The following is a 14,828-nucleotide window of genomic DNA, read 5'->3' on the forward strand; positions in this document are numbered from 1 at the left end:
TGGAGGAATGGGGTGAGCACAGAGACAGCTGGGAAACACTCAGATCACAGCTCTACTGTATCCCATAATGTTTTCTCTATTTTTAACAAAGTAGAGAGAAAGCCAGCCTAGATACAACTTTTAGTGAATGCAGTGCACACGAGCTGCAAGCAATGCTTAGCATTTAAATCCTTCCTTCCCTATTTTTCATGTCTTTGAGTGTATTTTTGGCAGGCAAATTAAAACACCTGGCTTTGCAAATCATAGCAACTTTTGATCCTTTTGTGTTTTAAAGATGGAAATAGCATGAGATAGATGCTTCTGTACTGTGGATATGTAGGCAGATCTTTGACTCATTCTCTTCAAAGAAAAAGAAAAAAAAAACAGATTTGGAACACCAGAAATCTCTCTGAAAGCCCTGATACACGAATCCAGAGGTGTAAATGGGTACAGATAAATGAAAAACAGAGACTAAAAAAGTAAAACTGCAGAAAGTAAGAGAGTGGTGGAATGTTTGAGAAACCTGAGATGTAAAATGGAAAACTTAAAAAAACCCCTGGAATTTAAGTACCCCCCGCAATTTTTATTTTTTTTTTCAACAGGGCATTCAGAAAAGGATTCCTGTCTTGAGTCATGAAAAGGAGAAAAGGAGATACAGGCAAAGCAATGAGATGTCTAGTCAGTCTCAGGAACATTGTCGCTGGTATATTCAAAAACATTTGCAACACCTGGAAATCAAGAGGCCAAAGAGACTGGAAATAGTTAAGAAGAGAGGAAGAGAAAGAAATTATGTCATTTCTTCTCAGAACTGAAACATTGCCAAGCACAGCCACCAAAATGAATCCCACCTCCACTGAGAAATCAAATCAGCTAACACTGACTCATATCCTACTTTTCTTATTCTTGATTAGTATGAATTGAAGTCTTGATGCAGGAAGAACTGACATACACAACTCCCTCAAGCTCCAAGCTTGCAGTATTTGTTAGGAGGAGGTGGTGAAAGGAAACTATCTTTAAAGACATTTAAATAAATAAAATTCACTGATTTTATACACTTTAGTGGTTAATAATAACAACCAGCATGTGTATTTTCAAATTAACTTTTGAAAGTATAACCATCTTATTAATATTTAAGCAACAGGAGAAAACAGCTGACTTGGAGATGATACTTTTCTCTGTGACAATGGTGTATAAATAACACATTTGACATGCTATTCATAAACAAGAATGGGCTTTTTTTTCTTCCTCAGACTATTTAGTGAAACCTTTAGCTTTCCACACCTTTATGTCCAGTTTCCTTCCATCACCATGAAGTGGTTATTAACTTTGCAGAAATTCTCAGGAGACAACATGGGAATGAAAAGTGGTCCCAGAAATTAATGAAGTGACAGGTTTTCTATGAAGATTGCATTGGTAGACCTGAGACCAAGAAATTCTGTTTCTTCCACGGATTAACAACAAAATCTTCTGCACAACGGCCTGAAATAAATGTGTTGATGATGTTCTTGGGAAATTTTCTTTCACCAAGCAGACTTCTTGAAATTTTGAACAGTAAGAGGTCACTCAGTGCAAAATTATGGACTGCAGTGCCCAAGTGACTTGTAGGAAATTACAGTGGGGTCTGTCAGAGGTATTTGTGCTTCTATGTATTTCTGGGAGGAGCCAGTCAGTTCTGCAACACCAAAGCTGCATGTTGATGCATTCTGATATTAACACATTTTTGTATGTACACCTGATAGGAAGGTACAAGTGTGAAGTAAACCACTAGACCATTCAACAAATAAGAAAATGAGTGTGGAAAATGATACTTACATAGCAAACGTCCTAGGACTGTGTACACAAAGGGCTCATTGCTAATCTCGTTAGCAATCTTGCACACCTTTTGTAATCTATAAAACAAAATTCCCCACAGTAATAATGAATCTCAGTTGCCAGACACCCTCAAAAAACTGCATAAAATTAAATATTAAGTTTGTACTTGAATTTCAGACACTCTACACAGTGAAGCTGTTACCTGATGGAAATTCATGAAATTATGTGTGCAAGATGCAATATTAGATTGTACCTTAGCATAATCAGTGCTCTAGAGGAAAAGTACAAGTGATGTCAGGAATTTAAATTTGTACCAGGTAGTTTCCTGCTGGGATGTGGAAGACCAGGAATTTAACTCATTAACTGTGAAGTTCTTCTAATTATCAGACTATAACCTGGTCAGATGTAAGGATCTTTCAAACATTTTATTCTTCTATTTAGTATCAAAATTGATTTAATTCTGTATTTTACATGTTTAAGTACATCTCCTAATGAACAGACTAAAGATACTAACATCCCACTTCCAATCCCTCTATCGTGTGTCCTTGGTTCAAATGACCATTTGGTTCAAGTGGACCCTGAGTCACTGCCATCTTTTCTGATGTTTTCTAACAAGAAATGCATGGGTGCTAATTTCTTCTCTTGTTTGATAAGTATTTTAATAAAACTTAATATACAGTAATTTCACTAATACAAGCCGCACCATTTTGACTAAAATTTTGCTCCCACACCGGAAAGGCAGCTAACACTCAGGAGCGGCCAATATGTGAATAATTTTCTGACATTTACAACCCCAGAAGTGGAAACCGAGGTGCCGAGTCAAGCAACCTGCCAGTAAAAGCCAGCATTTCGCGATTGTTACAAATTGTTACTCTGTTGCGCCGCGGATGGAGCCTGGCTCCTGGCAGGCAGCACAGGGGTACAGGGAGAGAGGCGGGAGAGCTCTCTCCTTCCCTCCTCTGCCACAACCCGGGGGAGAGACAGGGGTGCCCCGTGCTGCCATCCCCGCGGCCCGTGGGGTAAGCGGGGGGCTCCTGCCCCTGCCTGCCACAGCAGGAGCAGGCAGGCTCCGTCCCTGCCTGCCACCACAGGGCAGCGCCTGGCCGGGGTGACCGAGCTCAGTGGCAGTGGCGGCCAGCTCCGAGCGACCCCGCCGAGCGGCCCTACCGAGCTGGGCCCCCTGTCCCCGTTGGCAGCTCCGAGCGGGCCGAGCCTGCACAGCCTCAGCCGAGCCAGTAAACCCCCCGCTATGCCGCGATTCTGTTACTATTTGGCAACTTTGTTGCACACGGGTCCTCGCTGCAAAAGACAGAGTGGCTTATACTCAGGTGTGGTTTATTTATGGACAAAGAACAAAATGTTTACCAACACCCAGAGATGCGGCTTAAAGTCCGTGCGGCTTGTATTCGTGAAATTACTGTAAATTGGGCCAAACAGCAAGAAAGTGATTACTATATGGGTTTCAGTTCCTCAGAAAATATTTGTACAGTGTATAACCATGAAGGAGAGGAAATAACTCATCAACTCATCCTCTGACATCCCATGATGACTAAGGTGTCCCTGAAAGAATATAACAAACCTCTCTAAAGACACAGGGAAAGATCTTGCCTATGATCAGCCTGAGTGATGGATAAGGTGGAGACAAATGTGAAGATTTAGCTGTCCTTTTAGAACAGAATATTTCAGGTGAATGTAGCCCATCGTTTGCTTTGGGTTGGCTTGATAAAAGGGAGAGCAAAAACTGTGCTGTAGTTTAAATCACTTTTTATTTTACATTTTACTTTGATAGTTGAACTAAAAAATAAGTTCACACCATTCAAAATCACAGTCTTGTTTTCAACTTTAAGAAAAGCTGTTTAATTAGAAGAAAAAGAATATTACTGTGTTTCTTTAGAAATAAAGTGAAACACTTGGGCAATACTTATGAGCCCAAATAATATTAGCATGCTCTGGATCTATGTATCAAGGCATACAACAACCAACATGGTATTTTTGTTCCACAGCATGTAATAGAAATATGCCTTGCCTAACCCTCTGTCTATTTAGAAAGCTGTATATATAGCTTTTGAGGATCAGCCATGGATTCCTACATTCCAGCTTCTGATAAGCATAAAGGCAAATGGAGATGAGGGCTGCCCCATCCCCTTTCAAATACTAAATCCTCTGAGGTGCTGAGCTGTGCTGAGAGTATCTCAGCTGCTCACAAACAGTACTTCTAAGTGATGCAGTCAGAAAGTGCCATTGTTTTTTCATGTTAAATCCTGAAAAGCTTGCAAAGCACCAAACTTTGTCCACAGTTTGTGCTTATGTATCTCTAATAAGATTCACCTTCTCTAATTAAAACACACTGCTTATTTTCCACTGACTTTAATTGAATTGTCCATTGCACTAGAGAATGCTGAAGTAATTTCTATTTAAGGAATTTCCTTTTTGGTTTGAGGATTTTATTTGCTTTTTATATTCATTTTATCCAGGAACTCTTCTATTTTTCAGTATCTCCAACAAAATTATATTCAGACTGTGTTAAAACAAAGCTTCTGCATTCTCAGAGAGGAAGGTTGTTTGATAAGAACTGAAAGTATCAATTACAGTATGATGAATCAAATAATTTTATGTTGTTTAACAATGGGTATATAATATAAAATTATACTCACAACCTAAAATATACTAAACCCAAAGATACAATCCTGCTATTAAGCATTAATAGAAGGTAAAGAATGGTTCAGATTTTCTCTTGTACAAGTAAAGCCAAAGAGAGCAGGAAGGAGAATATGGTTTCAAGTCTGCCCTCTGCATAAGCATGCTCTACTGATCTTTTTTCAATGTAGTTTTCATTTCATTTATTTCTGCATCTCTTTGAAGGAACTCCATGATGTTCTGCTGCGGGCAAGTGCATTAATAGAAAATCTTTATATATTAGAGGACCTTGGATATGTTCTGTAATGTAGTGCTAAAGAGCAACTGTTAAAAAGGACTAGGACATCAAAGTGTTGCTTTCAAAGTATTACAGCTAGCATTAAAAGGTACTTTGCTACTTACAGGTTGGCGTTGAGCAGTCCCTTGTGTTGTGATACAGTCGATGAAAGTGCTTACTACACTCTGAGGAAAATGTGACTGGTCCTGTTTGAAAATAAGGAGGAGTTAACAACAAGCTCTCAGTGTCACTGTTGTGTATCTTCAATGAATGACAGCAGCACATAGAACTAAGTTCATTTTTTCTTGGTTAAAATTGCATTTAGTCTTCACTGTGCCTTAAACAACTATGATGCAACACAAGTATAATAATGCTAGTTAAATACTAGAAGAAAATTCTGTTGCTGTTCCTTTATGCTTATGATATAAAAGAACAGAAAAATGACACATGAAAATGACACATGAAAATGACAGACTGGTTTAGCCTTGCTATTCCAGTAATTCAAAATTAGCAGTAACATTTCTTATATGGGGAAAAATAGATTGACAATTACAATAGAATTTAGTTCATTCAATAGTTGTCTGTAGTCTAATGTAGAAGGAAAAATGCACCTGTACTGAGGATACTATTTGTAAAGGTAAATAAAAGCAACATTTTAAGCAAATATGAGTTTTTAACCCCTGGAAAGACTAAGTACTTTCATGTGCTAATGCTTTTAATTTGCACATAGATGGTTTATAAAATTCTTAATATACAGTGTGGGTGTTGAGGGGAAAAAATGACAGCTGAATAACATCTAGAAACCTGATCTCCTGTTAAAATAATCCTAGTTTAAAAGTACACAGATGTGCAGAATGCAGGATGTATTTCATCTTTGGCAAGGCAAATCCCTGCATGTCCAGGGTACAGTGTGCTGCTCTCTTCTCTGGACATACTGTGCTATCTGTTTACATTAATATTTGATAAAAAAGGGGTCCCAGCTCATGGCTGGGAGTTGGAACTAGATGATTTTTAAGGTTCCTTACACCCTAAACCATTCTGTGGTTCTATTTTTTTATAAAAACACAGCTCAACTGTAGCAAGTTGCCGAAGACCCCTTCCAAAATCTATGATGTCCCTGGAAAAGTATTACTGGTGAAATACAAGTTGAAAAGGGGAGAAAAATGTAAGATTTGTATCATGTAACCTGCTTAGCAAGACTGTCACTGACAGCTGGGGATGAGTATCCTGTGGTTTGGACAGAAAACATTGACATGAACTACATTAAGTGAATAAGACTAAATTTAAATCTAAATTTAGTACAAGTAGGAGCCCTGAATAAGAATAGCTTGTTTCAAGCAATGCTACAAAATGATCAACGTGAAGAAGACTTTGTTGGCCAACTTTCTCTTCAGAGGAAAACAGGAAGCATTTCTGGGAAAAAAATACTTCTTTTGTAACTTGAAAGATGGTTTATGAGCCTGGTAAAATATATCAAGATAATTCTCTCTGGATAGTGAAGTCAAACAGTTATGAGCTCCAGAGAAGATTCCTCTCTATGGCAATGAACATACTTGAAGATTAGATATATTTTACAGTAGTACATGGATTTCAGTAGATTTTTTTCAGCCACAAATAAACTTTTCAACAAACTGGATGAGCAGCCTTCACAAGTCTGAGCTGGAATATTGTTGCCATTTTTTTTTTTATCTGAGGGAGTAATTAGGCTCAAGGAAAAATATGTAATTTGAAATTATCCAGCATATATGGAGACAACACTGGTTTTTGTCACTCAATAAATTCCATGTCCCTTCACATAATATATGGTTTTCTAGCACTCTTCCCTGTCATCAAAAAATAGGCTGTTAATTTTATTTGTGCCTTACAAAACACTCTGTGTCAGCTGGCTTTCCAAGCTAAATTGATAGATGGCTTTATGACTCACAAGATTATTTATGATTTTTCCTACAGTCAAGGACTGTTACATATGGTTCTTATTTGGCTTTAAAATATGTCTATTATTCCTGGCATATGAGAAGTGTGCAATAATTTTCTTAACCCTGAAACTGTAAAGATAATGGACTATAAAGATAATGTTGATTCCAGCTTCTCTCTTTTTTTTTCCCCCCCACAACTTCATTAGTTTAGGATGTCCCAATTCTTGAACTAGTAAGGACTATAATCAAACAGTTTAATTAATGAAGGCTGCTAGAAGATTATGATTGGAACAGAATAACAAAACCCAAAGTTCCACTGTATTTTAAGCAAATGCCTGTGGATTACAGGATCTAATAAAGCCATGAAAAATAAAATAAAATAAAATAAAATAAAATAAAATAAAATAAAATAAAATAAAATAAAATAAAATAAAATAAACAGGAGCAGGCAGAAAACTCCATCACTGAAGATCTTAAGATATATTTTAAAAAAGAGTAAAAGAAAAAGAGGAAGAGAGAGAGAGGGAAAGAGAGATAAAGAGAAAAAGAGAGATACAGAGGTAGATAGATAGATAGATAGACAGACAGATAGATAGATAGATAGATAGACAGATAGATAGATTACATAGATTACATAGATAGATAGATAGATAGATAGATAAGAAAAAGAGAGAAAAAGAAGAAATAAGATGAAAGAAGAAAGAAAGAAAAAAGAAAGAAACTAACTGTAGGCAGAAAATCTGTGCCAACAAATAAACTTCTAGTATTTTGTACTGATCCAGCTTTCCTCATTCATTCCAGCTAATCTTACTCAAGTAATTTCAGCAATTTTAATGGTAACTACTCATGCAGAAAAGGACTATTAATTTAATGAATGGCTCCAGAGTCTGGCCTTCAAGTATTTTTTTCCTCCTTTTCTTTTCTATGATTTACCACACTTAAAATACCTTCTGTAAAACTCATGGTTGTTTTTCCCTGGTTTTGAGTAATGAAACTCATTCTGTATTCATTACTCAGCTTCCTCAGATTCTTATGGTGAGCTTTTTATGGTAGCTGAGGAGTTTCCAAAGCTAAAAATTAAAAGGAAATAGATTAAGTACTAACATAAACAAATCTTTCTTGTCTGTCCTTCCCAGGAGAGGAATATTCAGTGTTGCTGTGTTACATAGCATAGCATACTTTGAAGCTTTATGTTAATTTCTTTCTCATATGGACTGAAAATGGTCAGGTTCACAATTACTCTTGTTTACTGCAAGGGTGAAGGGCCAGCTGGCTCTGGCACATTTCCTGTAGATTCTGTTGGGTTGCAGTGAGAGATTGGCAGAAAGATCCTTAAAGCTGTGCTTATCCCCATGCAAAAGAGACAACAAATACCTTCCTTTCTTGCCAAGCACTGCCTGAAATTTCCAGCAAAGAGGAAATGCATAATTATTTCCAGTTCTCTGTTTCATGCTCCAATGGCCAACTATTTTTCTAGATTTTAGTTTCAATACTTCAAATAACCTTGAAAACCACCAAGAGATTTGTAGTGTCATACTTTGAGACCTTCACTTTTCTGAATTACAGAAAGCTGGAACTGGAGAGTACAGAACCAGTGCAAGCACCTGGTCGTTGGCAATTCGTATTGCACGTATTCAGAGGGTACAATATTTTCTCAATAGTTACAATCCACTCCCAAAGTTAAGTGCATTATACAACTCCACCTCAGTTTTCAAGTGATTGGCTGCAACCATCATAAACTTTCATATTTGAAACACCAAGTTATTTTTCTTTTTCATTTACACTAATTTAATCCTTCCTTGTTCTGTTTCCACTATTAAAATAAGTATCCACATATAACATCATGAGACAGATGCAAAAGATCTTCCCTGATTTGGTGAAAACTTACTTGGCCACAAAAGTCTGTTTCCTAAAGATATGTGCAGTCCAATGAAAAATTCTAAAATTACTGAATGTGAAAATAAATATGGAAAGCAAAATAGGAGGATAAAAGCTAAACAACGACTTTTAAATGATGCTTTAACTTACCACATTTTGAAAGTTATTTTACACCAAATAGTTCAGTTGATTATTCAATGAAACTAGAGTTCTTAAAAAATTTCTAGTTCTAAAAATATGCACATTTAACTTCAGAAATGTTAATTTAGTGTTGGGCCTCAAAAAAATAAGTGGTGTCACATTTGTAGCTACTTAGAGTATGCACATGTTGGAAAATAAAAGCAGCTACCTTACCTGTAAAATGTTTTATGAACTTGTCTTTTAGACTGGAATCTCTTGGAAAAATTTCTGAGGAGAGAAGAAAAAAAAAATTATATAGCCTAGGAATTACAATAAAAGCTCTGAAAGCATAACATGCCAATATGTCTGATGTCCAGGGACAAAATGGCTTCCCAAATAAACTATAGAATTAATTTTCATAGTTGTGGGGGTATGGGTATGTAAACAACATTGTGAAGTATTTCAGGTAATTCCCAGATGAATACTAAATGGTCATGCTATAATGCACAATCATTTTCTGACACTAAATTCTGTACATCTTAGGTCTGAGTGGGTCTGTAAGTATGGAAATACTGCAAATAGTATAAACTTAAGTATTTAAGTACCTGAAGAAATTATATAAAATATTTAGATAAATACAAACTAAATGTCACAAGTACCTGAAGAGAAAGTCTCCTACAAATCACAAATTTTCATTGAAATATTAGTTAAAAAAATGATCCTCCTGCCTGTGAAAATTGCTGTGAATTTAAAAATATTCACTTTCCATTTATGGCTTTTTTTTTTTCCAGAAAGTACAAGAGAATAGAAGCCTCAGAACATACAAAAGAATCACAAAGAATGGAAAATGGAACTAACACAAAAAGATAAAGTTTCTTTTTCTTTTATTTTCCTCTTTTTTTTTTTAATGGGATGCTGCTTCTGGCTGAGAGCAGAAACTTTTAATGCAAGAAATACCCTCAGAACCAGTACACCTCCCACCAGTCTCATGAATTTTCCACTGAAAGAATCCATTACTAAATTTTTGGGTACCTGCAGTTATTACTGGAGACAGTAACAAGCTGCCTGTTATGTCAAATTCAAAGAACCTTCCATGGCAGTTAGACAAGGAACATTACTAACTTGCAGCATTAGGATCTGGAGTTAAATATATTTATTCACTGAAAATATTTCTTTACATCCAAAGTAATTTTAAATCTTTGTACTCTCCTATATTTTTTTTCAATTCCCAATCTGAATTAACATTTAGCTCAGAAGACAGCTAGTTTCCTTTCATACTACAGGAAGACGTTGGTTATCTGCCAAGATAAATTCTTACCACTGGCTTTAGGTAGTTTCTCAGAGGTCACATGGGTGTATTTTTAGGCTGGGATTTTTAGATAAAATGCCCAAGACTTATTGCAACTCATCAAGGTTAGAAGACCTACTTTACTTAAGATTCCCTAAAAATACCAGTTTTAACTATTTTCTTTTCTTATTGAAGAAGAAATGCCACCACTTCTCCAATAAACTTAGAATTTTAATAGGAAATGTCAGATAGCTTTAAATTATACAAAATTAAGAATATAAAAAGGTAAAATAGGGAAACAATTGGTGTGAGTTTTGAATGAGATGCCTCAAGTGGACAAGTACTGATGAATAATCACAGCCTGGTGAAGGGTGGGTTAGGAACTGACTGTTCCTAACTGACAAAGAATATTTAGATACAGACACTTGCAAAGTACATAGAATTTCCTATGGCTGCTTTTTGCCCCATAAAACTCTCTATTTGCCCCATAAAATTCTTTAGGAAAAGTCTGTATGTGGCCAGAACCCTGTCCCTTAATGCCCAGAAGGTGAAACAGGAGGACAGATTGATGCTCTGCCAAGGAGTAGTTATTCATTGTCAGTATAAAATTGCAGCTGTAGCTGTGTTGGTAAGCCTGAGAAGGAGCACTGCAGGGTCTGCTATGCACGAGTAGCACACACTGGCCCAGGGTTCAGAGCCCAGCCTCGCCTGCCCCAGCAGGGAAATGTAGGTCAGTTGTGTGTTGAAAAGCAGCCCAGTGACACTGCCTGCGTGCCTGCTGCTCCCCTGCTGTGGCTGCTGTCCCTCCGGGCAGCAATCAGCTTTTCAGCATGTGCCCATGGCTCAGGTCCCTTCAAGTGCTCCTTGGCTTCATAGCACAGTGCATATGTGGGTGAAACACAACCAGTGAGCCCCCAGCCTGCTCAAAAACAACCTGAGCTCATTTGTATGAGAATCACGGGCAGCACAGGTTGCTGGAGCACTTCTGGCTCTGATGGCAGAGGCAACTCCCCCTGAACTGTGAATTGCCCAACACAAGCACACTCATTTTCTCCCTTCTTCCAGCAGCATAGCCAAGCCCTTCTGTCTGTACACAACTGCGAGTCTGAGGTCTCAAAGGACCCAGCATTTCAATCAAACTAATGAACATCTTTGAACAGAATATATGTCACTGACTCCTGATCACACTGCAGCCAGAAGCAGGATATCAAGCCCATACACACTTCTAACAAGCTCTTCTATAAAGCAGCGAAAAATCACCATGAAAAAGCCCCTGAACTAGCTTTTTCTGGTTTCTAACTAGTTCTTAGTTGCTCCAATCATATTTCATGCATTATCTATCACCTATTAAGGAGTCCATTTTCACAACAAAAGCTCATAGACTCACAATGCAAGTTAAATTCCTTTGACATGCTAATTTAACAAAGAAAAGCAGAAATGTTAATATAATAAGATAGATTGGCAAAGTATTACTAAAATCAAAACACTTCAAAGTCACACTGTGAAAAACTAAAAAAGAAACAGGGAAATGAAAAAATAAAATGTTATAAGTGTGAAACCCACATGAACAAGAAATATTGAGTCGAGAAAGCTTACTCAATCCATTCTTGCCTCAAGACACATTACACAAACTATTAAAATACAGCCAGTATATATCCTATGGGATATAGTAACATTGGTTTTAATCAGCTGGGAGAATATTCTCACTGCAGCATTCTTGTGCCCAGGCTTACAAAGTCTGCACTGCTCATCACAGAGTACATCTGAGTTTAAAGGCACTTGAGCTATTGACCCTGTATTGGTTCTGGGTATAATCTCAATTTATAATCATAAATAACCCTAGTTTGAGGATTTATTTCTTATTTACTTATTAGGACTTCTGTGTGTATCCTCAGATATTTACTCATTTGGGGCAAAATATTGGCTGTCCTTCCACAGACATCACTGACCATGGGCAACTATTAAATGGTGCTAAGATGGATTTGCTACTGGATCTTCCATCTAAAATAGAAGAAATATTTATGGTAAACTCTAGGGACAAGACAAATTTAGAGAGTTTTCCAGCTCTGCTTCACAGACAGAATGGTTAAGTTAATAATGTAAAGTTGGTTCCAAATCAATCCATACTGTTAGTTTTATCAAGATGTGACATTTCAGCGATCTCATGGCTTTAGGTAAGAGGTGACTAGATCTGCCTGCGTTTTATCTTAGCTGGGATAAATGTGATGATGGTGAGAGCTGGCCAGGTCTGAGCTAGGAATCAGTAAGCAAAAGCTGATCCAGCTCTCCTCTCTCAAATTTCACTATAAACTTCTCAAAGTTGATTTAACCACTGTTGCAAAGCTAATTGCCCAGAAGACTATTCTCTTGGTTGTTATTCAGCACCCAGCAGCTGACAGCAATGTTTATTTTTCCACTAATTGGAGTGAAATTGCAACAAAGGTGGGAGGTTAAATAAACTACAGCTTGGTCTCAGGTTTGTCCTCAGCCTGCAACTTAAGACACAGCTCCCATCTTCAATGGGTGTTTTCACCTTTCTGTGCCCTCACTCTCTGTGTTTTGTCTGTGGAGACTGCAAAGTTGTGACAGCAGGTGCTGATTTTTACCCTGTGTTTGCACTGTCTCCAGTATCATGTCGCCATAATTGTGACAGGAACATTCATGTCCTAATGGAGTATAAATAAATAAAACTGTGATCACAGCCCTGAAATAAGTCAACTCCACAAAACAATTTGTTGACATGGAACATAAAACCTCCACATCCTCAAGCAGAAAAATCAAGTTCTCCATTTGTTTATGCTCCCAAAGACAACTTTTGTATATTTTTATTTTACTTGGAGAATTAGTGTCAACCAGGCAGCAAAAGTGCTCCACTGGTCAAGCTTGGGCCAATCAGATGTGTTGTAACACCTTTGTGATAACATATTTAAGAAGAAAATAGAAAGAAGTTATTGTGTGGATGTAGCTACAGACAGAGAAAAGGAGATTGAGAACATTGAGAGGAACAATTCTGAAGACACTATGGTTAGTGAAGAAGGAGGAAGAAGAGGGGAAGGTGCTCCAGGCACCAGAGCTGAGATTCCCCTATAGCCCATGGTGCAAACCAGGGTGAGGCAGTTGTGCCCCTGCAGCCTGTGAAGGTCCAGGGGGATGCAGAGATTCACCTGCAGCCCGTGGAGGAACCCTACACCAGAGCAGGTGGATGCCTGAGAGGAAGCTGTGAACCTGTGGGAGGCCCATGATGGAGCAGAGTCCTGGAACAGATCTGCAGACCCATGGAGATAGAAGCCCATGCGAGAGCAGGTTTCCTTGTAAGACTGGTGACCCATGGGGACCCACACTGGAGCAGCCTGTCCTTGAAGGACTGCATACCATGAAAGAGTGGCCCACATAGCAGCAGTTTGTAGAGGACTGTTCCCTGTGGAATGGTCTTCAGCTGGGGAAGTTTCATGAAGAATTTTCTCCCGTGGGAGGGATACCATGCTGGAACAGCAGAAGAAACTACAGACCTAATATCCATTCCCTATCTCCCACTGCCACTGAGGGGGAGGAGGTAGAGCTCAGAAGAAGTCAGGGATGGGGGAAGGTGTTTTAAAAGTTTTATATTACTTCTCATTATCCTGCTCTGGTTTTGTAAGTAGTAAATTCAGTTAGTATCTCTAATTCCAGCCTGTTTTGCCCATAACGATATTTGGTGACTGATCTCTCCTGGTCCTTACCTCAACTCGTGAACCTTCATTATATTTTCTCTCTCCTGTACTGTTTCAGAGGGGAGTGATACAGTGGCATTGGTGGGTGTCTGTCATCCAGCCAGAGTCAACCCACTACAGTTGAGCATTTTCCTGTTTCTATCCTGTGAAATGGCAGAAGAAAACTGTCTGCAGTAAGATGCAGCTGACTTTCCTATTATAAATCCAGATTCAGGCTTCCATAACATTTTGACATGAAAACAGCATGTGGGTTTGAGTTTTTTGTTTTGTTTTGTTTTTTAAAAGGAGCATTTTATATCATGAAACTGCTTACAACACAGTATGTTATAGCAGTTTTAAATAAATGCGACAACTTAAAGGACAAGGCTCTCCTAAGTCTCAACTTATACAAAGGCTATTTTGGTTCATAGGATACAAATAAATCTTGCAATGATTGAACTATCATGCTCCCAAAAATATTGGAACACTGTCAGCAAAACTGTCTCAATTACTTACACAAACAAGTCACATTTATTTGCATAGAGCTTTTCTTTACTACAAATTCTCGACCTTGCCTAAAGATGGCAACTCTTGCCTACTACAATACAAGATGAAACACTGCTAGGAGGAGGTTTACTTACTTTCAACAATATCAAGATGGTTTAGTCAGCACAGAAAATAAAATGTTTGGTGACAAAAGTGATAATAAAATCTTTCAAATGTAAATTTCTAAAGAATTTTATAAGTCCCCAGAAGAATTGAAGCAACAGAGATTAGATTCAACTGGAACAAGATAATAATACCCAAGTAAAGTTATATGCTAGAAAGATGAATGAATAGAATGACATTGCAATGCCAGGATAAAAGTATCTTCAGCATGATTGTCCCAAATATAAGTGAAACCCTAGAAAAACTGTGCTTGAGAAAAAAAAATATTCAAAAACATAATGTCCAAAAATATCCTTTCTCTGCATTTAATCTACATACATAACTATTCCTACAACTTTTAGAAATAGATGTACTGCCTCAGTTAAAAAAAAAAAAAAGAAATTAAAAAGGGTTTTGCTCAAAATAGAAAACAGTTTAAAAAGCAAAGATAAGGCATCCTAGTGGAGAAAAAAATTGTTAATGTTCATTTGATAAGAATTCAGTGTGGTGTGGAGTAAACTTGAGATTCACAGATAAAATACCCTGTGAATAAATGGAGGATGAAGTGTGTGCTTAGAGCTCTG

General features: G+C 37.6%; 1 protein-coding gene across 1 annotated transcript in view; it reads right to left on the bottom strand.

Annotated features, from left to right (window-relative positions):
• ALKAL1 (ALK and LTK ligand 1) overlaps positions 1-14,828 on the bottom strand; it is a 36,989-nt gene that overhangs the window by 1,702 nt on the left and 20,459 nt on the right. Inside the window, exons 3-5 of the mRNA XM_033070849.1 lie at positions 8,854-8,907; positions 4,831-4,911; positions 1,792-1,868 (exon numbers count right to left, since the gene is read on the bottom strand). Of these exons, the coding sequence (XP_032926740.1) occupies positions 1,804-1,868; positions 4,831-4,911; positions 8,854-8,907 (200 nt within the window). The 3' untranslated portion in view covers positions 1,792-1,803. The remainder of the gene's footprint in view (positions 1-1,791; positions 1,869-4,830; positions 4,912-8,853; positions 8,908-14,828) is intronic.

This window comes from Catharus ustulatus, chromosome 1, assembly GCF_009819885.2.
Source record: "Catharus ustulatus isolate bCatUst1 chromosome 1, bCatUst1.pri.v2, whole genome shotgun sequence".
In the NCBI taxonomy this organism is placed as follows: domain Eukaryota; kingdom Metazoa; phylum Chordata; class Aves; order Passeriformes; family Turdidae; genus Catharus; species Catharus ustulatus.